Here is a 22,880-nt window from a genome sequence, read left to right as displayed (position 1 = left end):
ATGCTCAAGGCTAAATAATGTTACCCACGAACATGCCTAGACCAGCACCTTCCGCATTTTAAATCCTCTTCCCTTTTAGCTGTTGTTGTTACGGTTATTATTTTATTAACTGGAGTGATTTCTAGTCTGCAAAAAAGGATCTGAAGTTTGTGAACGAGACCATTGTTCCTTACCAACTGATTGATAACCCCAATTTTTCTTTTTCTTTTCTTTCTTTTTTTGTTTTGTTTGGAAGAGGTGGAAAGAGAACTTTCCATATACATTTATATTTATATATATAAATCTAATATATATAGTATATATATTTTATATATGTATATATGTTATATATATTATTGTATATATACATATTGTATATATATACACATTTATATATGTGTATATAATATATATACACATATATATTATACATATATATGTATATAATATATAAATGATATATATATTTATAAATGATATATATAAATATATATCATTTATATATATCAATATATGTCGATATATATATATCTCAAAAATTGCATTTTAGGTTTTAGGGTACGTGTGGAGAACACGCAAGACTGTTGCATAGGTGCATGCGTGGCAATGTGGTTTGCTGCCTTCCTCCCCATCACCTATATCTGACATTTCTCCCCATGTTATCCCTCCCCGACTCCCCACCCCTGCTGTCCCTTCCCTAGTTCTCCCCAACAGACTCCAGAGTGTGATGCTCCCCTTCCTGTGTCCATGTGTTCTCATTGTTCAACACCCGCCTATGAGTGAGAACATTCGGTGTTTGATTTCCGGTTCTTGTGTCAGTTTGCTGAGAATGATGGTTTCCAGGTTCATCCACGTCCCTACAGAGAAGATGAACTCAATGTTTTTTTATGGTTGCATAGTATTCCGTGGTGTATATGTGCCACATTTTCCCTGTCCAGTCTACCATTGATGGTCATTTGGGTTGGTTTCAAGTCTTTGCTATTGTAAACAGTGCCAAAATGAACATTTGTGTGCATGTGTCCTTATCATAGAAGGATTTTTAATCCTTTGGATACATACCTAGTAATGGAATTGCTGGGTCAAATGGAATTTCTATTTCTAGGTCCTTGAGGAATCGCCACACTGTCTTCCACAATGGTTGAACTAATTGACACTCCCACCAATAGTGTAAAAGTGTTCCTATTTCTCCACATCCTCTCCAGAATCTGTTGTCTCCAGGTATTTTAATGATCGCCATTCTAACTGGTGTGAGATGGTATCTCAATGTAGTTTTGATTTGCATTTCTCTGATGACCAGTGATGATGAGCATTTTTTCATATGTTTGTTGGCCTCATGTATGTCTTCTTTTGTAAAGTGTCTGTTCATATCCTTTGCTCACTTTTGAATGGGTTTGTTTGTTTTTTTCTTGTAAATCTGTTTTAGTTCTTTGTAGATTCTGGTTATTAGCCCTTTGTCAGATGGGTAGATTGCAAAAATTTTTTCCATTCTGTTGGTTGCCAGTTCACTCTAATGATTGTTTCTTTTGCTGTGCAGAAGCTCTGGAGTTTAATTAGGTCTCATTTGTCTATTTTGGCCTCTGTTGCCAATGCTCTTAGTGTTTTGGTCATGAAGTCCTTGCCTACGCCTATGTCCTGAATGGTTTTGCCTAGGTTTTCTTCTAGAGTTTTTATGGTGTTAGGTCTTATGTTTAAGTCTTTAATCCATCTGGAGTTAATTTCAATGTAAGGTGTCAGGAAGGGTCTAATTTTTGTGAGGCTTGTTTTTGTGAGCTTTGTCAAAGTTCAGATGGTTGTAGATGTGTGGCATTGCCTCTGAGGCCTCTGTTCTTTTCCATTGGTCTGTATCTCTGTTTTGGTGCCAGTACCATGCTGTTTTGATTACTGTAGACTTGTAGTGTAGTTTGAAGTCAGGTAGTGTGGTGTCTCCAGCTTTGTTCTTTTTGCCTAGATTTGATTTGGCTATATGGGCTCTCTTTTGGTTCCATATGAAGTTGAAGGCAGTTTTTTCTAGTTCTGTGAAGAAGGCCATTGGTAGCTTGATGGGGATATCGTTGAATCTATAAATTTCTTTGGGCAGTATGGCCATTTTCATGATGTTGATTCTTCCTAAGCATGAGCGTGGAATGTTTCTCTATCTGTTTGTGTCCTCTCTTATTTCATTGAGCAGTGGTTTGTATTTCCCTTTGAAGATATCCTTTACATTCCTTGTTAGTTGTATTCCTAGGTATTTTATTCTCTTTGTAGCAATTGTGAATGGCAGTTCGTTCTTGATGTGGCTCTCTTTATGTCTGTTTTTGGTATATAGGAATGCTTGTGATTTTTGCACATTGATTTTGTATCCTGAGACTGCTGAAGTTGCTTATCAGTTTCAGAAGATTTTGGGCTGAGACAATGGGGTCTTCTAAATATACAATCATGTCGTCTGCAAATAGAGACAATTTGACTTCCCCTTTTTGTAGTTGAATACGCTTTATTTCTTTTTCTTGCCTGATTGATCTGGCTAGAACTTCCAATACTATATTGAATAGGAGTGGTGAGAGAGGGCATCCTTGTCTAGTGCCAGATTTTGAAGAGAATGCTTCCAGGTTTTGCCCATTCGTTATGATACTGGCTTTGGGTTTGTTATAAATAGCTTTTATTATTTTGAGATATGTTCCGTCAATACCTAGTTTATTGAGAGTTTTGCCTTCTCTGCATCTATGGAGATAATCATATGGTTTTTGTGTTTGGTGCTGTTTATGTGGTGAATTATGTTTATAGACTTATGTATGTTGAACCAGCCTTGCATCCCAGGATAATTTTTTTTTTTTTTTTTTTTATAAGACAGAGTCTCACTCACCCTCCCAGGCTCAAGCAATTCTCCTGCTCAGTCTCATGAGTAACTGGGATTACAGACACCCACCACTAGACCTGGCTAATTTTTGTATTTTTAGTAGAGACAGGATTTCACCATGTTGGCCAGGCTGGTCTCAAACTCCTGACCTCAGGTGATCCACCCACTTCTGTCTCCCAAAGTGCTAGGATTACAAGCGTGTGCCATCGCCCCCACCCCATAACCCCAATTTCTTTTTACCAACTTTGATTACGGACCTTGACATGACTCCCAGGTTCCCATAATGCAAATTGTCCTCCCCAGTTATAACTGCCAGTTTGTTTTCATCTAAGAAAAACAAAACAAGACAAACAAAAATTGAAATGCTGGTCATTTCTGTGGACAAAAAGATAAGTATGGCTGGGTGCGGTGGCTGATGCCTGCAATTCCAGCACTTTGGGAGGCTGAGGCAGCAGATCACTTAAGCCAGGATTTTGAGACCAGCCTGACCAACATGGTGAATCCCTCTCTACTAAAAATACAAAAATGAGCGAGGTCGGGTGGCATGTGCCTGTAGTCCCATCTACTCAAGAGGCTGAGGCAGGAGAATCACTTAACCCAGGAGGCAGAGGTTGCAGTGAGCAGAGATCATGCCACTGCACTCCAGCCTGGGCAATAAGATCAGAACTCTGTCTCAAAAAACAAGAAAAAAGTAATGTGACTGCAATTTTCTGGTTATAATCACAGAGTTCATGTGGAAAAGCTAAGCAATATGAAAAAATACAGAGTTAAAGCTTTTAAAAATTACCCCACATTGGATCAGCAAACCCTTTTTTTTTTTCTCTTGAGACGGACTAGGTCTTGCTGTTGCCCAGCTGGAGTTCAGTGGCACAATCACAGATGACTGCAGCCTCGACCTCCTGGGCTCACTCTGTGCACCTGCCTCCCGAGGAGCTGGGACTACAGGTACACACCTCTACACCCAGCTAATCTTTTTTTAATTGTTTTTGTAGAGGTGAAGTCTCACTATGTTGTCCAGGCTGGTCTTAAACTCCTGGCTTCAAGTGATCCTCTCACCTCAGCCTTCCAAAGTGCTGAGAGTACAGGCATGACCTTCTCTGGAGATCGGGTTGTTACAGAGGTCATCAAGTTAAAATGTGTCATGAAGGTGGGACCCTGATCCCATATAACTGGTGTTCTTACTAAAAGGGAAATTTGTGGCCAGTAAAAGAAAAAGAAAAAATAAAATATTTTTTTCTTGAGACAGTCTTGTTCTGTTACCCAGGCTGGAGTGTAGTGGTGTGATCATAGCTCAATGCAGCCTCAAACTCCTGGGTTCACGTGATTCTCCCACCTCAGGTTCCTGAGTAGCTGGGACTACAGGTGTGTTCCACCATGCCCAGCTAATTTTCTGTATTTTATGTAGAAACATATCTCCCTATGTTTCCCAGGCTGGTCTTGAACTTCTGGGCTCAAGCAATCCTGCCTCGGCCTCCCAAAGTGCTGGGATGATAGTTGTGAGCCACTGTGCCTGCCCAAAGGTCAGTTTGCACACAGAGACAGACATGCATAGGACAATGGCCACTATAAGTCAAGGGATGCCTGAGCCAGGAGAGAGGCTGGGACAGATTTTTCCCCAGAGCCTCCAGAGAGAGCCCGGCCTGCAGACAGCTGACTTTACACTTCCGGCCTCCCAACTGGGAGACAACAACTTTTTATTTTATTTATTGATTTATTGAGAGAGTCTTGCTCTGTTGCCCAGGCTGGAGTGCAGTGGCATGATCTCAGCTCACTGCAGCCTCATCCTCTCTGGCTCAAGCAAACCTCCCACCTCAGCCTCCTGAGTAGCTTGGGAACACAGGCACATGCAACCACACCTGGGTTTTTTTGTTTTTTTTTTTTTTTTCTGAGATGGATTCTTGCTCTGTTCCCCAGTCTGGAGTAAAGTGGTGCGACCTCGGCTTACTGCAACCTCCACCTTCTGGGTTCAAGCAGTTCTCCTGCCTCATTCTGCTGAGTAGCTAGGATTACAGACGTGCACCACCACACCCAGCTAATTTTTGTATTTTTAGTAGACATAGGGTTTCACCATGTTGGCCACACTGGTCTTGAACTCCTGACCTCATGATTTGCCTACCTCAGCCTCCCAAAGTGCAGGGATTACAGGTGTGAGCCACCACTCCCGGCCTTGTATTTTTTCAGTAGAGACGGAGTTTCATCCTATTGGCCTGGCTGGTCTCGAACTCCTGACCTCAAGAGATCCTCTCATGCTCCCAAAGTACAGGGATCACAGACATGGGCATCTGGCCTGAGACAACAAATTTGTCTTGTTCTAAGCCACTTAGTTTGTGGCACTTTGTTATAGCATCCCCAGCAAAGTTACACCCGAGGAATAATCCATTTCATTGTTAAAGGACACAGAAGCTCATGCCCTCGGTCATTTGTGAATGTGTAATTAGGTTTTGGCCAGGAACAGAGGCTCATGCCTGTAATCCCAGTGCTTTGGAAGGCTGAGATGGGAGGATCATTTGAAGCCCAGAGTTTGAGGCCAGCCTGGCCAACATGGTGAGACCCCATCTCCACACACAAACAAATATTAGTTGGGCATGGTAGCATGCACCTGTAATCCCAGCTACTCAGGAGGCTGAGCTGGGAGGATTGCTTGAGCCCGGGAGTAAAAGGCTGCAGTGAGCTATGATTGTACCACTGCACTGTAGCCTGGAAAACACAGGAAGTCCCTATCTAGCTCTTAGGAAAAAAAAAAAAAAGTGTGGGGGTTTGATTTTGTGTCTTTGTTGTTACTGTTGTTTTTTGAGATGGAGTCTCGTGCTGTGCCCAGGCTGGAGTGCAGTGGTTCAATCTTAGCTCACTGCAACCTCCACCTCCTGTGTTGAAGTGATTCTCCCACCTCGGCCTCCCGAGTAGCAGGGATTACAGATGTGCACCACCATACCTGGCTCATTTTTATATTTTTAGTAGAGATGAGGTTTCACCACGTTGGCCAGGCTGGTCTCAAACTGCTGACCTCAGAAGATCCATCCACCTCGGCCTCCCAAATTGCTGGGATTACAGATGTGGGTCACTGCACCCAGTTGATTTCATGTTTTGGCTGGGTTGGGTCTAGCAGGTGTGTGGTTAACAAACCAGGTCTAAATATTTCTAGGCTACTGGTGGCTCGGGCACACACTGACAGCAATGTTGTGGATGGCGATATTGGCTTTGAACACGGATGAAAACAAGATCTGGTCTCCTTTTTTCACCCAGACAGTGTCGACGAGCTGACCTAGGAGATAAAAGGACAGGTACGTGAGGCCGTGTGTACATCCTGGGACAGGGGATGCCAACTGCTGGGACCCCAGCCCCCCTGCCACCACCCAGCCCACCCGGCCAGTGGCTCTTCCATGTTCATTACAGCTTTTGAGAGGTTCACTATTCAAAGAAGGATGAATCAAGGAAAGTACAGAGCTGGGGCACAATTCTGTTAAACATGACAAGAAATATGCTTTGGTTCAAGAAAACCCATGGCCAGGCACAGTGGCTCACGCCTGTAATCCCAGCACTTTAGAAGGCCGGGGACAGAGGATTGCTTGAGCCCAAGAGCTTGAGGCCAGCCTGGGCAACATAGTGAGACCCCTCCCCAACTCCACCAAAAATGTAAAAGGAAGAAAAAAAGATGTAACTCAGGCATTACCCACCTCCAGGTAGCATTCCTGATGGTGCCATCCCCAGGTGGGCTCAGGGGCAGCCTCTGTTCTCTGGGTATCAGAAGCTGCCTCCCCAGGGCAGTGGTCCTGGGTCAGCTCCTGCAGGAGTCCAGGCACAGGATAACAGTGGATGGATCAGGGCTGAGGGTCAGAGATGCAGAGATGCAGACAGCTTTGGAACGCACTTGGTGAGATCAGTGGGATTTGCTGCAGGGTGACTGTCAGGGTGTAGGGGAGAATTCTGGACCGGCCGTGTCTTCATCTCTTTCTTCCCTCCGATCCCAGGAGAGTAAATGAGGCAGAAGGACTTGTGGGTCCTGCTCACCAGCTCCATCCTCAGGAACTCGAGGACCATCAAGTTCCATGGCTGGGAGGGAGGCTTTCTGGACAGAGTCCTGGGCGTCCGAGGCCAGGAGCTAGGCGCCTTGCGGACCTCTGGCCTCCTCTTCTCTGTGTCGCTGGTGTCCTTCCAAGCATCTACCTTTCTGGTGATGTCACTCTAGTCTTTATGCTGAGCAGAACTGGGGAAGAAGTGTGGGGGTCAGGGGTGAGGTAGGTGGAGCCTCCCAAATCCTACCACCCTGTCCATCAAGACCCACACATTCTGGATCCTGTTCTCTCGGGGTTCCTGCTGTCTTCTGCGTGAACGAATTAATTACATCATTCTGGTGAAGGTGGCAGTGGCTGATGAGGTCTGCTGTTCTGAGAGTGGGAGGATTGCTTAAGCTCAGGAGCTCCAGCAGCATAGTGAGAACAGTCTGGGCAACATAATGAGACCCCCATGTCTACAAAAAGTCTTAAAAATTAGCCAGGTGTGGTGATGCTTGGGAGGCTGAGGCAGGAGGATCACTTGAGCCTGGGAGGTAGAGGCTGCAGTGAGCAGAGATGATACCACTGCACTCCAGCCTGGGTGACAGAGAAAGACCCTGTCTCTAGGAAAAACAAAAAGAAAAGGAAACATGGAGTTGATTTCCACCCTGGCCTGAAGGACTGAGGGGAGGGGAGCTATGTGAGGAGGAGCCCTGGGAGGTGGCCAGGGGGTGGCAATCCTGCTGTCCAGACCCTGCTGGGGCTCCCATGGGACCAACCCAAGAAAGCTCATGGATGAGCTCATGGCAGACTTGCGACTTGCAGCCCAGAGCCATGCTTAACCCTTGATATCCATGGGGAAACCGTGGTGCCAGAGCTAGGTAGAGGCCAAGCTGGGATTCAAACCCAGGTCATCTGGCTCCAGAGTCCAGCCCTAACCAGGATACCATATGGCCCTTGGGCCTCAGGATGTGGCAATAGCCCTGCATTGGGTGACTGGTGTGATCCTGGCTCTCTGGCCCTCTCTTGGAGAAGTTGACTTGGTCTCAACCTGGCCTTGAGGGCACTGGACAAGGTGGCATCTTTCCAGCTTCAAGCCTTCTCTTTCCTTCCTTCTGGCAAACAGCTGCTGTTCTCAGGCCAGCATGGCCTCCCTTCCCTCCTGGGCTGCTGCCCCAGCTCAGCCTCAGTCTCAGCTAAACTAACTGTGCCCCAGCCACCTGGCTCCCAACTGGTTCCAGATGCTTGCCCCAGGTGAAAGGGGGCCAGGCCCTTCTGGGGCATGTTAATGCATGCGCATCTGTCCGCCAGCCTGCAGCAGGCCCACATGGGCCACCCCCGGAAACCTCTGGCTCCAGCTTTCCCAAACATACCCAGGTTTACATTCATGGGCCGGCCCACAGCTAGGTTCATGAGCCCTTTGGGATATGGGGGAGGCCTCCTCACCCAGTGCCTGGTGCCTGGCATTGCCTCACCCAGGCTGGCATAGAGGCTGGAGCTGATGATGCAGCCGTTTGAGCCGAGCCAGCGTCACCCGCCCCCCGTTTCTGCTCTCCAGGAAGGACTGGGGGGTCCTGGGAGTGGACAGAAGGGCCCGTTAGACTTAGGCCAGGTTCCTCTGTCCCTCTGAGCTGTTGTTGTCCGTGTCCAAATCTGGAGCTTCCTGGAGGTCATGCCTAGTGCCTGGCACAGGGCCCAGTGCATAGTAGGTGCTCAGTAAAAAAACAGGGCATGAATGGGTGAGTGCATGCATGAATGGTCACATCTGCCAACTGGTCATTTCATTTTCCGGCCAGCCACCGTGTTTTGCTAGGCACCCTCCTAGTCCTGGCCCAGGCCGAATTTCTTTACAGAGCACGTGCTATGTGCTGGGGTTCTCTGCCGAATTTACACATGATTTTGGAGTTCCCTACACTTCACTACAACTGCACAATCATTCAGGAAACTTCTTTCTTTCCTTATTATTTATTTGTTTTTTGAGGCAGAGTCTCGCTTTGTCACCCAGGCTGGAGTGCAGTGGCATGATTTCAGCTCACTGCAACCTCCGCCTCCTGGGTTCAAACAATTCTCCCGCCCCAGCCTCCTGAATAGCTGAGATTACAGGCATGCACCACCACACCTGGCTAATTTTTGTTTTGTTTTGTTTTGCTTTTGTAGAGATGGGGTTTCACCATCTTAGCCAGCTGGTTGCAAACTCCTGACTTCAAATGATCCACCACCTCAGCCTCCCAAAGTGTTGGGATTACAGGTGTGAGTCACCATGCCCAGCCTTACTTTTTATTTTTAAAATTTCTTTTTGAGACAGGGTCTTCCTCTGTCACCCAGGCTGGAGTGTAGTGAGATGATCAGAGTTCACTGCAGCCTCAAGCTCTGGGGTCCAAGTGATCCTCCTGCCTCAGCCTCCAGGGTAGCTGGGATTACAGGTGGTACCGCCACACCTGGCTCTGTTCAGGGAGCTGCTTAGTTTTTTCCCAAGTTTCATTTTGAGTCATTTGAACCTATATAAAAGTTACTGTGGGACAGTGAACATTGACCAATTGTTAATATATTTCCATAGTTCTTATCTATGTTACATAAATTTGTATCGTCATACACACATTTTTTTTCTGTGTCATTAAGAATTAATATAGAGATGTTTCTGAAGATGTCATCTTTTTACTCTGAAATATTTCAACTCTTTCCTGTAAAAAGGATATTTTCTGATTTAATTACAACATTCAGGAAACTGAACATTGAAGTAATACCTTCATTTAATGTACAGCCCATATAAAATTTCCTAGCTTTCCCAATAACATTCTTTCAAAAAATTGTTGTTTTAAATCCAGGATGCAGGCCAAGATCACACAGCGTGTGTAGTTGCCAGAACAGAGGTCTACAAACTTTTACTGTAAAGTAAAATGTGGGGATTGCAGGCCTTATGATCACTGTTACAGCTACTCAGAATGGTCATTGTAACACAAAAGCAGCTATAGATCATATGTAAGTGACTAGGAATGGCTGCATTACAATAAAACTTTATTTACAAAATTAGGTTGTGGGCCACATTTGACCCAGAAGCCAACTCCTGATCTAGAGCATTCTCCTTCCACACTCTACCTTTCCTTACCCAGTGTTTTGTTTTGTTTTATTTTATTTTTTACTTTTTTTGAGACAATTTCTCTCTGTCACCCAGGCTGGAGTGCAGTGATGCAATCTCGGCTCACTGAGACCTCTGTCCCCTGGGTTCAAGCAATTCTCCTGCCTCAGCCTCCTGAGTAGCTGGGATTCCGGGCACGCACTACCACACCTGGCTAATTTTTGCATTTTTAGTAGAGATGGGGTTTCACCATGTTGGCTAGCATTGGTCTCAAACTCCTGACCTCAAGTGATCTGCCTACCTTGGCTTCCCACAGTGCTGGGATTACAGGCATGAGCCACTGTACCCAACCCCACCCCACCCCACCCAGATTTTATTATACAATTTTTTGAGACACTAAAAAATAGAAGTAATTTTACAGTGAACACCTACATACCTAAATTTTTCTGTTCACATTTTATTTTACGCAATCACATAGCTCTCCATCCATCTTATTTTTGGATACATTTCCAAATAAGTTGCAGATATCAATATAATTTCCCCTAAGCATTTTATTATCATTAATCACCTTTAAAAAAAAATCCCAACCAGATACAGTGGCTCACATTTGTAATCCCAACATTTTGGGAGGCCAAGAATTGTTTGACTTCAGAAGTTCAAGACCAGCCTGGGCAACCTAGGGAAACAGCATCTCTAAAAAAATTAAAAAATTAGCTAGGCATGGTGGTGTGTATCTGTAGTCTCAGCTACCCAGGAGGCTGAGGTATGGGAGAATTGCTTGAGCCCAGGTGGTTGAGGCGGCAGTGAGCTGTGTTCACACCACTGCACACTTCAGCCTGGATGACAGAGCAGACCCTGTCCCTGTCTCAAAAAAGAAAAAGAAAAAATCCTGCATTGACAATTTTGAAGCGTCCAGGAGGTTATTTTGCATAACATTCTCCTAGTGTGGATTTGTCAGATTGTTTGCTGAAGGTAAGATTCAGGTTGAACATTTTGACAGGGGTATCACTAACGTAATGACCCATCTCTGGTGAGCTCATTAAAAGTACCAACTCTTAGCCAGGTGTGGTGGCTCAAGACCATAATCCCAGCACCTTGGGAGGCTGAGGTAGGTGGAGCACCTGAGGTCAGGAGTTCAAGACCAGCCTGGCCAACATGGCGAAACCCCATCTCTATACGAATAGAAAAATTAGCTGGGCATGTTGGCATACGTCTGTAATCTTAGCTACTCGTGAGGCTGAGGCAGGAGGATCACTCGAACCCGGGAGGCAGTGATTGCATTGAGCTGAGATCGTGCCACTGCACTCCAGCCTGGGCAACAGAGCAAGACTCTGTCGCAAAAAAGAAAAAAAAAGTACCAGCTCTTGAACCTCTTCTCAGAGACTCCATTTTTGTAGGTAAAGTGGGAGCCTAGAAACTGTATTTTGAGTAAGTTTTGCCCAGTGATTCTGCTGCTTAGCCAACTTGGAAATTTCATACAATTTTCACAGCAACCCGTAATAAAATAGGTGTCCTTATCCCTGTGTTTTGAATTAGAAGGCTCAGGCTAGGTCATTAAGAAACTAGCTGGAGATCACTCACCTCTCCGTGGTGGATCCACACTTGGAGTTCTGTGTGTTTGATGCGGACACAAGCCCAAGCATTGTCCTCTCTGCTAGACTGCCCCCTGCTGTCTGCAACTAGAATTCTTGCCTGCTGGTGCCAGGCTGGTAGATACTTTCAAGTCAGTGTTACAGCAGGGAGGGCCTGAGAAGATAGTTGCCATGGCCACATTTGATGGCCTAAACTGAGGCTTCAAACCGTTGCTTCATCAAAGTTCCTCCAGCCCAGGAAGCTGTAGGTCTTGGGCCTGGGGCTTTGGGAGGCAGAGCTCATGGCTTAGAGCCAGCATCTGCTTAAATGTTCCATCAGATCCTTGATGAGGAGATCTATCATGGTTTGTTTGTTTTTTTCCCGACCCAGATACACTACTCCAAGGGTGAGGTTCAGAGCACGTTTGCCCTGGGCGTGGAAGAGCGTTACTTTCACATCAGCACCTGGCTGGTAGCTGCTAAGGCCAGTCTTACCAACTTCATGAAGCTGGAACAGACTTTCCTACAGGTGTGTGGAGGATAGTCCAGGCCCACGGCATGCGAGGCGGGTGGGGGGTGGTTTGGGAGCGTTTCTGGGACAGATCTTTAAAAGAAGAGAAATTGTCCTAATGTTCTGGTTCCTGGGAGGGAAGGGCAGGCAAGGCTGTGAAATGGACAAAAATTGCTCGAGTAGATTATCAGCTGGTGTCTGTATCCATCCCTTCTTTTTTGTGCATTATTTATTGAGCATCTACTAGGTACCAGGCACTATTTTAGAAGCTGGAGTGTGACCTAAAATGGAACTGATCAATCTTTCATTAAATGTGCACTCTAGTGGGGGAGATTGACTACTCAAAATCCCACAAATATGCATAGTGGCATGATATGGAGAAGACGCACTGAAGGGACTGAGAGCGAACAGGGAGCGTATTTAGATTAGGTGGCCAGGGAAGGCTTTACTGAGGAGGTGGCTCTTGAACTAGCTGTGGATGATAATCACCAGTCATTTGAAAATCTAAGGGAAGGCCAGGTGTGGTGGCTCACGCCTATAATCCCAGCATTTTGGGAGGCCAAGGCAGGCAGATCACAAGGTCAGGAGATCAAGACCAGCGTGGCCAACATAGTGAAAACTGATCTCGACTAAAATACAAAAAATTAGCCAGGGATGGTGGCACATGCCTGTAGTCCCAGTTACTCAGTAGGCTGAGGGAGGAGAATCACTTGAACCTGGGAGGTGGAGGTCCAGTGAGCAGAGATCGCACCACTGTACTCCAGCCTGGGTAACACAGCAAGACGCCTTCTCAAAAAAAAAAAAAAAAAAAGGAAACTTCCAACCCCACCCCAGCAGTCCCCCTACAGTGCCCTCAAGTGACCCTCAGACTATGGTACCTACCAGCAAGGACAGCAACTCACTCTGAGCCTTTGCACAGGCTGTTCCATCTGCCTGGAATGCTCTTCCCTGCCTCCTCCCCAAACTTGCTTTTCTGCATTCCTTTCTCCCTTGAATGCCTCTGTGACCATCCTTGTCCCATCATTTTCTGTCCTGTGACTATATCCCTGTCAGCCTGGAAGCCCCGTAAGGGCCAAGGCCAGGTCTTGGCTATCTTTGTACCCAGGCGCTCAGCACTGGCTGGGGAGCATAATACATGCTCAGTACGTGATTGAGAAATCTCAGTACCAACTGTGGCTCCTACAAGCTCCTCTCCATGATCTAGCCGTGGGCTGAGTGCACCGTTTGTATTATCTTACAGAGGTTGACACTTTCTTGTCTCCATTGTCTAGGAAAGTGAGGCTCAGAGAGGTTGGAAACTTGCCCAGAGCCACACAGCTTGGCCACAGAGTTAGAGGTGGCTGTTCTGCGCTGTCTCCAGTTGGCCATAGTCCCCTCACCCACTCCCCTCCTTTATGTTATCCACTCATCCTTAGGAAGCATTTGGCTTTTTGATTCCCTGATACGTCGCCATGCAGGAAACTAGAAATGATCCACAAATACTCCCTTTTTTTCCTCTGCAAACTTCTCCCCTTTCCCATCCCAGGCAGAAGCGTGTGTCAGGTTCCCCTGTGATGCCATCATTCTCTTCCAGCTCAGCATGCTTCCTGGGGAGTTGTTCCTGCAGATCACATATGAGCGAGCTCATGGGACCCGTGCCCTGCACCAGGAGGTGCTGTGGAATGGCCAGGTGTTGGCCACCACTGGGAGCCTCTCTGGGCTTCCCCAAGCCCTTCAGGAACCTCAGCCTGCAGGGTGAGTATGTAAGGGGAAGCGGGTAGCAGTGACCCAGTCACTCAAGAAATCATCCCTGGCTGGGCACAATGGCTCATGCCTGTCGTCCTAACACTTTGGGAGGCCAAGGTGGGTAGATTATCTGAGGTCAGGAGTTCGAGACCAGCCGGACCAACATGCTAAAATCCCATCTCTACTAAAAATACAAAAATTAGCCAAGTGTGGTGGTGGGCGCCTGTAATCCTAGCTACCTGGGAGGCTGAGGCAGGAGGATCGCTTGAACCTGGGAGGCAGAGGTTGCAGTGAGCCAAGAACACGCCACTGCACTCCAGCCTGGGCAACAGAGTGAGACTTTGTCTAAAAAATTAAAGCCATCACTGAGCACCTGCCGATCCCAGTGTGATGCTAGGCACGACGGACCCATTGGGAAGCAAGATGAAGCAGCTTTCCCCGCTCAGGGAGACAGTCATTGAGCAACGAGACACACATAAGAAAAATAACATCCAACATGACCATTTCCATGCGTGGGAAAGGCTGTGAGAGCAATCAGGGTCTGTGTGGAGTGTGGGGTGGTCTGGGAAGGCCTCTTGGAGGAGGTGACGTCCAAGCTGAGATTTGAGGGATAAGAAGGAGCTGGCTGAGGTGCAGAGACTGAGCAGAGGCACTTCAGGTGGAAGGCCCCTGGTGGAAGTGAGCTTTGCGTGTGGAGCAGCATCAGGGAGGCCATTGTGGCTGGAGTGGGGAGAAGGGAGGAGGTGAGGCAGGAGGCCTGGGGGACCCAGGTCACACAGGAGCTGGGGTTTGTCCTGAGTGTGACCGGGCAGGGAGAAGGGGCCAGGGCATGGGAGGGGTGGCATCCTTGGGCAATTCCGGTGCCAGGAGAAGTGAGTGCCAATGCAGCCCTGATGGCAGCCATGAGCCAGGGTCCTCCAGGAACAGGCATCCCTGGAAGAGGCTGTCATTCGTAGCCTGTGCAGCCATGCAGACTGTCAGTTTCTGTGTCAGAAATCCACTAGACACAGAAGAGCCTGACCCCCAACCTGCCAGGTGCAGAGACGGAGTGCAGACCCCAGCCCGGGGGCACGGCTTGCCAGGTGGCCTGATGGAATCCTCCCAGCATCATGTTTGCTACTTGTGCGCCCTGGAAGGCAGAGGAAATGAGCAGGTCCTCCACAAGCCAAGGCAGTGTGCATGTATGTGTGCATGTGTGTGCACATGTGTATGTGTGTGTGCATGTATGTGCACCTGTGTGCACGTATATGCACCTATGTGTATGCCTGTGTACGTGTGTGTGCCTGCCTGTATGTGCGCATGTATCTGCGCCTATGTGCGCTCGTGTGTGTGCCTGTGTGTATGCCTGTATGTGCATGTGTGTGAGCATGTATGTGTGTGCATGTGTGTATGTGTCCATGTGTATGTGGGCATGACTGTATTTCAGCATGTGTGTGTACACATGTGTATGCCTACATGTGAGCATGCTTGTGTGCGTGTATGTATGCACGTGTGTGCACATGTGTGCACGTGTGCGCGTGCATGTGTGTGCACGTGTGTGCATGTGTGTGCACCTGTGTGTATGCATGTGTACGTGTGTGTGTGCCTGCATGTATGTGCGCATGTATCTGCGCCTGTGTGCGCTCATGTGTGTGCCTGTGTGTATGCCTGTATGTGCACGTGTGAGCATGTGTGTTCATGTGTGTATGTCTGTGTCCATGTGTATGTGGGCATGACTGTATTTGAGCATGTGTGTGTGCATGTATGTGTGTACGAATGTGTGTGTGCCTGCATGTGAGCATGCTTGTGTGCATGTATGTGTGCATGTGTGTGCATACCTGTGTGCGCATGTGTGTGCGTGTGTGTATGCCTGCACGTGAGAATGCTTGTGTGCACGTGTGTGCATGCCTGTGTGCGCGCCTGTGTGCATTGGTGTGTGTATACATGCACCTGCACGCATGTGTGTGTTTGCATATTTGTGCCACCCTTGGTGAGCCTCACAGCCTGCAGCCCTGCACTGTGGTCACAGTGTTGCAGGTGGTGGGTCAGCGGGTGGCAGGGGAAAGGCTTCCAGCCCTGCATGTGGTCAGCCTCCCCAGAACCAATGACTGGACGATGCCCTGAGAACCAACCAGTGCCAGTGTCTCTGGGCATGGCTCCCTGCAGCCCATCTGAACAGGGTGCCCTTTGTACAGAGCTCAGAGCTCACCACAGTGCAAAGGGCCCCCAGGCAGCCTCCTGCTGTGGGGGTCTGGGAAAGCAGGGCTGTGCAGCAGCCTCAGGAGGGGGTGGGGTCAAGTGAGGCAAGAGGTCAGGGCAGCTTGACTCACCTGGGGGACAAAGAAAGAAGACCAGGGTGTGGAGACTGTTGCGAGGACTCAGCTATGGGGTGCCACCTGTCATACCTTGAGACGGAAGGAGAGCATAGGACTGGACGGCATGGGGGTGTGGGGCTTCTGAGAGGGCACAGGTCACCCGTGCATGTGAGGCCCTGAGAGTGATGCAGGTTGCTGGGGGTTAGGGCTGTACGCGTTAGGTCCTGATTCAGGAAGGTAACAAACTGTTCTGAAACTCAGCGGCGTGAAGCAAGCGTTGCTCCTTGCTCATGAGGCTGTAGGTTACCTGAGCAGCTTTTCTGGTCTTCCACATGTTCAAGCTAAGCTGTAGGGTGAGCCTGGCAGCTCTGCTGGCATTGGCTGGGCTCTCTGACCTGCTCAGGGGCTGGCTGTCAGCTGTGCTTGGACATCCTGAGCTCAAACCAGGCTCCCTCCAAGCCAGGTGGCACCAGCCCACAGGTGAGCAGGTTTGTTCTCCTGTGGCTGGGCAGGGCTTTGAGGGAGGAAGCGGGGCGAGGCGTCTTAAGGCCTGGGCTTAGAATTGGTGCTCAGTCAACTTCGCTAAATTCCATTAGCACATCACCAGGCCAGTCCAGGTCCAAGGGCTGGGGAGGAGCCGCGAAGTCTCATTGTAATGGGGGCTCCTGCAGGGACAGTGCAGGGTGTCGAATGGTGATGGTGACAAAGTGAGTGTGTAGCTTCCAAATTTTCTGAAAATTATCTGGGTGTGTGACCCCCAAGTGGCCACCTGCCTGAGCTGGCAGCGGTGTCCACTGAGGGTCCCCTGAACACCCCCTGGGCCTGGAGCTGCTGACCTCAGCTCACATGCCCTACCCTTTATGTGTGTCCTGACCTCCCCGGTGGAGCTCACCCACCCGCTGCCCCTCCTCCTGCCATGACACTGCAGCCTCCGCCTGTCCTCAGAGCATTTGGGAGGCAGCCACCAGGGTGGCCTGGTTGTCAGCTGGGATGGCAGGGACCAGGTAGGTGTCAGGGCCGGAAGATGACCCTGGGGCAGAGCTAAACTCACCCTGCAGGCTGAGAGCGTTCCTTGGGGCCCTCCCCTGCCCAAGGAGTCTTAGCCAGGGCTGACAAGGCTGCACCATGTCCCATGGTCTTTCTGGAAGGGCAGCAGGAGACCTGGGTCCCCACAACACCTTGACAGGCACAGCAGTGACAGTGGTTGACAGGCCCTGAATGCTTATCCTGTGATAGGTGCTGCGTGTCAACCCACACCTCGGCCTCCAATCTGCTCAGTGCTATTAATAGCCCCATGTTCAGATGATGAAATGGAAGGACTCAGAGATGCTGTGACCTGCCCGGAGCCACAGAGCTAGGGAAGACCGTGGAAGAGGAGGGCGACCTCCAGTTTCATCTGTCATGTGATCACTCCAGCCGCTCCTCTCCAAGCCTCGATGTCGTCCTCTGAGAAATGGGCTAAGCTCTCCCAGGGCCTTGCACAGGGCTGGGTTTGTGCTCAAAGCCACCTGCCCTTGATGGAGAAAGTGGTCTGGACGGGTGGGAAAGAGGTGCAGCCTGTCTGGGTAAAGGCCCCGGCTGAGTCTGTCCCCCTCCCCAGGTGCTGATCTCCTCCTCCCTACGGCTGGGGAAGAGTGAGCTGGCTGCCTGCCTGGCCCTGGCTCACCCATTCAACATCTCCTGGCGGCAAGCTGAGGCCAGTGGCCTTGCTGAGAGCAGGGGTGGCAGGCAGAGCCAGCAGGTGAGCAGGGATATCCTGGGCACCCTTGGCGGAGGTGGGAGTTAAGACATGGCTGAGCCTGGGGGGCTGGGCACCTCAGGTAGGAGAAGGAGACTGTGTTCATCAGTGACAAGGACTTCTCCAGAATCACAGCTCCCTGAAGCCTGGTATCTCCATGGTCCTTCATTCAGTTGTTCCTTTTTCAATACCTCATTAAGCACCTACTGTATACCAGGCAGTGTTTGAAGACAGCTCACATTTTAACGTGGGAAACAGGTACAGGCATCTCCAATTCATCACTTATTGTTGCCTGTTTAGTGGTCGCTTTGGGGACAGTGAGCAGCTGGGTACCCCATCTGGCTGGGTGGTCTCGGGCATCTCCCATCGCCTCTCTGAGCCTTCGGTTTTTCCATCTGTGAAAGGGAGGACAATAGGCCAGCTGTGTGAAGGCAAAAGACGCTCTCCAGAATTCAAGCCAAGGAGTGAATTTAGAAATCAGAAGGCTCGATAAGCATCATAAAGCATTAAAGAGGGGCCAGGCACAGTGGCTCGCACCTGTAATCCCAGCACTTTGGGAGGTCAAGGCAGGCAGATCACTTGAGGTCAGGAGTTTGAAACCAGCCTAGCCAACATGGCAAAACCCCATCTCTACTAAAAATACGAAAAATTAGCCAGGGATGGTGGTGCGCACTTGCAATCTCAGCTACTTGGGAGGCTGAGGAAGGAGAATTGCCTGAGCCTGGGAGGCAGAGGTTGCAGTGAGCCAAAATCATGCCATTGCACTCCAGCCTGGGTGACCGGAAAAAAAGGAAAGAGGAGCTTAGCGCTGGTCTTTGCCCGGCACTGAGGGTAGCGCAGCCCCCTTGTTTGTCCGGTTCGCCTACACGTGGTCCTCAGGGGCACCGGCTTTCCTGAGGTGGGCTGCGTGGGTCGGGCGTCACGCCACTATCGAAAACGATCAGCGTCACAGGGACGCTCTGGAAGTCTGTCTAGGAGTCACTCACCCTTAGACAACAGAAGTAAAGGTGGATATGACAGACAGTCTAGAAGTAGAGAGAGAGAGAGAAGCTGGGAGCAAAGATGATCTCGAAGTAGAGACAGGAGACGCTCAAGGAGTAGAAGCCGGGGCCGGCGATCCGGATCCTCCAGTCCTGGCAATAAAAGCAAGAAAACTGAGAATAGATCTAGGTCCAAAGAGAAAACCGACGGTGGGGAAAGTTCTAAAGAGAAGAAAAAAGACAAAGATGGCAAGGAGGATGAAAACGAAAAAGATGCTGGCGACTTTGACCAGAATAAGCTGGAAGAAGAAATGAGAAAGCGAAAAGAAAGAGTAGGAAAATGGCACGAAGAGCGACGTAAAAAGGCTATGGAAAACATAGGAGAACTGAAAAAGGAAATCGAAGAGATGAAACAAGGGAAAAGTGGAGTTTAGAGGACGATGATGGTATATTGTTCAACCTGATAGTATTTTATGAATATTTCATATGGGGTTTTAAATCTTTATTGTTAAGAAACTATGCATAATACACTATTGATCATTTTCATCATATTCAGGTTTCAATTCAGTGATAGGTACATTTGCAGTGATGTGGAGTCATTACCACTGTCTATTCCATGACTACTTCATCATTCTATAAAGTCTGCACCTTTTAAATAGCTCTATAGCTCCTCTTCTTGCTACGTCTTATAACCTTAGCTCTGTTTTCTGTCTCTGAATTCATTTAGTCTAGCTACCTCACATAAGTGGAATCATAAATATTTGTCCTTTTGTGTCTGGCTTATTTCACTTAACGCAGTGTCTTCAAGGTTCATCTATGTTGTAGCATGTGGGAATTTCCTTTCTTTATATGGCTGAATAATTATATGCCAAGTTTTCTTTGTTCATTCACCTGCTGTTGGATAATTTGGTGATCTCCACCCTTTCGTTATTGTGAGTAATACTTATATGGCTATTGGTGTATAAATACATTTTTGAGTCTCTGTAAAAAAAGATAAAAAATAAAGAGGATATGAGACTCCATCTCAGGAAAAAAAAAAAAAAGGAAATGAGATTGAGAGTGACTGGGCAGATGGGTGGGGGAGCTGGTGGTGGGAAGGAGCCTGGTGCTTCGGGGAGGGCGGGAGCAGGAGGAAGACAGGGCAGAGTGATTGGCGGGGGCAGGTGACAGGGAGATGAGGTCAGATGGGCACGGACAGATCCTGCTGGCCCTGGAGGCCGCAGGGAGGTGCAGGTTTGCTTTCTGTTTTTGGAAATGCTGAGTCTGGGTGTTTGGGATGAGGCGGGTTTTTTATCCAGATGCTTTCAGTCTCCAGCCTGGGAATGGCTCTGGGCTCTTCCAGATAGGAGGGACAGGGCAGTCTCTCCACCCCCACCATCCTAATTCCTCTACAGGGATATTGGTGGGGGTGGGGGGCAGGTGCCAGCATCTCCATCCTCCCTAGCCTCTTATTTCCCAACAGACATGGGGTGTGGGGGTGCCGTTAGCCTCTCCTCTCTCCCACATCTCCCCCTGACCCCCACCCCTGCCCTCCTTTCTCAATGCAGGTGCAGCTCACCTGGAACAGAGGACAACCCGTGACCCTGAAGCTTGCCTGGGCCGACAGGTTCTCGGCACACAGCACCGCCTGGGACAGCTGCCTGGCCGCCCACCTGGGGCAGGTATGTGGGACCCGGTCGCGGTGCCCAGTGTGGGGCTCCCCCTTGCTCCAGGCTTCTTGGCTGGCCCCCCAGGTCATGTACCCTATTCTCTTCCCTAACGGCTCCAGGAAACCTGGGGCCTGCACGCCCTCCAGGCCTGCGGAGCTGTAACACAGACCCCAGACGTGTTCACTGAACAGCTCGACCTGTCCTGGGGCCAGCAGCGCATGAGGCAGAACTTGACATATGAGGTGAGGCCTGGGGAGCAGCGTCCGGGCAGGGAAGCCCCAGGCGGCTCCACTACTGCAGGAGCACCCCGCTCTGGGACTGTGTGGTCTTGGGTTCCAGTGCTTGCCGGATCCTGGGCAACACACTTCTCTGCTGTGTGCCTTGGTTTTCTTACATGTGAAATGGGTACAATATTCCCTTCCTGCCTGGGATGTGGTGAGGGCTCTGGAAGACAAGAAAAGCATGTGTTTCCAGCATGGACACTTCGAACAGATGGGGAAGGAGGTGGGGTGCTTGTGGGCTTCTCAGGAAGGGTTGGAGGGAGATCGTGAGCTCAGGTTCCTAGAGGCATCAGGGACCACGTCTATTCCAGCATCACTGCCTGATGGGCTCCTCGTGGAGTTAAGCAGTGTTCTGCAGAGCCTGGGGCAGGAACCAAGCCATGGAGAACTGGGGAGAGCTGGCCCTGGAAGCCACCTTCCTCTGGGCCTCCAACCTGGGTTCCTGGGGTGCTTAGGCCCAGCCCCCTAAGTGCTCACAGCAGAAATCTTGCCATGGGCAGGGCGCAGTGGCTCATGCCTGTAATCCCAAAACTTTGGGAGGCTGAAGCGGGGTAAATCACCTGAAGTCAGGAGTTTGAGACCAGCCTGGCCAACATGGCAAAACCCTGTCACTACTAAGAATACAAAAAAAAAAAAATAGCTGGGTTTGGTGATGTGCACCTGTAGTCCCAGTTATCTGGGAGGCTGAGGTAGAAGAATCTCTTGAACCTGGGAGGTGAGATTGCAGTGAGCTGAGATCATGCCACTGCACTCCAGCCTGGGCTACAGAGCAAGACTGTCTTAAAAAAATAAAATAAAATAATCCTGCCCCAGAGTGTAAGGGGGTGCTGTGGCTGATGAGGGCTCTGACGGTGGATTCCTGGCACCTGTTCTTGCTACGTGAGGGTCTCCACCTGCAGCTGGCCATGGGCATTCTCTTACGTGATGAGCCCCTGACACATGGGCCCTCTCGTTCCAGAGGCATCAGCCATCTCAGCCAGACAAGATCATCGTGGAGGCCACGCTGGAGCACGTCCTCAGGGCCTCTTCTGCCCCACAGAGCTTCCGGGAAGTACAGACTGACTACGCACACTGGCTGTGGCACTCCCTCCACCTGGGGCTCCGTGACCTGCCCAGGGTGAGTCTGTCCTGGGGAAAGGGGAAGCTGGAAGACCAGGCACCCATGGTGAGGAGGCAGCAGGGAGGGTGGTGCCCACAGAAGGCAGGGGTGTGAGCCAGGCAGCCAGACGCCAGCATGGTGGCTCTGCCATTTGCCTGCTGGGTGACTGGGCAGGACGCATCTCCTCTCTGAGCCTCCAGTGTTTCATCTGAGGAATGCAAGCAGCAGCAGGTTCCAGGATGTAGGTGATGGTGAGAGTTAAGAGAGATGTGATGCAGGAATGCTCAGCCATGGTGCCTGGCACAGAAGTTAGAGCTGCTGTTGTCATGCTTGCCTCAGAAGAGAGGTGTTGGGACCCCTTTTCCTGAACCCCTTTCCCCTCCTGGGGTTGGTAGCTGGTTGATTGGTTCTTCTATCCACCCACCCATCTATCCATTCATTCACACATCCATCCTTCCTCCTTCCCATCTTTCATCCATCCCCTTATTTCTGCCTTCCCACCCTCACTCCCTTGCATCACTCCATCCCTCCACCATCCATCCATCTACCCATCATCCATCTACCATCCATCGATACATCCACCATCCATCCATCATCCATCCACTATCCATCCATCCATTCATCCATCATCCATCCACTATCCATCCATCCATTCATCCATCATCCACCATCTATCAATCCGCCATCCATCCATCCATCCATCCATCAATTCACCATCCATCCATCCATCCATCCATCATCCACCATCCATCCATTCACTATGCATCCATCCATCCTTCCATCAGCCATCCACCATCCATCCATCCATCCATCATCCATCCATTATCCATCTATCCATCTATCCATGTATCCCAGGGACCCACACTCTTCTGTAAAGGAAGAGACAGTAAATATTTTAGGCTTTATGAACAATGCAGTCTCTGTTGCAACTACCAGCTCTACCACTGTCTTGTGAAAACAGGTATAGATGATATGTAAGTGAATGCATATGGCTGCATTCCAGTATTTACAAGAGTGAGCAGTGAGCCAGATTCGGCCCTGGAACCATAGTTTTCCACCCCTTATCTTCCTCTGTTCATTCAGAAAACCTGTGTGTTTCACCTATGCCAGGCTGTGCTCTAGGTGCAGGGGCTGGGTAGTGAAAGAGGCAGC

General features: G+C 49.3%; 1 protein-coding gene and 1 pseudogene across 1 annotated transcript; both read left to right on the top strand.

Moving 5' to 3' along the window:
• The first annotated feature begins 6,788 nt into the window (after positions 1–6,788).
• On the top strand, positions 6,789–22,659 carry LOC141585213 (uncharacterized). The gene is made up of 7 exons (XM_074403474.1): positions 6,789–6,983; positions 11,792–11,858; positions 13,581–13,696; positions 17,582–17,722; positions 20,247–20,360; positions 20,468–20,590; positions 21,588–22,659. The coding sequence occupies exons 1-7, from the start codon at positions 6,789–6,791 to the stop codon at positions 21,840–21,842; spliced, it is 1,011 nt and encodes a 336-aa protein (XP_074259575.1). The 3' UTR covers positions 21,843–22,659.
• Positions 17,771–19,704, top strand: LOC141585029 (uncharacterized; annotated as a pseudogene).
• Positions 22,660–22,880: the final 221 nt, after the last annotated feature.

Source organism: Saimiri boliviensis, chromosome 7, assembly GCF_048565385.1.
Source record: "Saimiri boliviensis isolate mSaiBol1 chromosome 7, mSaiBol1.pri, whole genome shotgun sequence".
Classification (NCBI taxonomy): Eukaryota; Metazoa; Chordata; class Mammalia; order Primates; family Cebidae; genus Saimiri; species Saimiri boliviensis.
The sequence above is the reverse complement of the archived record's forward strand: the minus strand, read 5'-3'. Positions and strand labels throughout refer to the sequence as shown.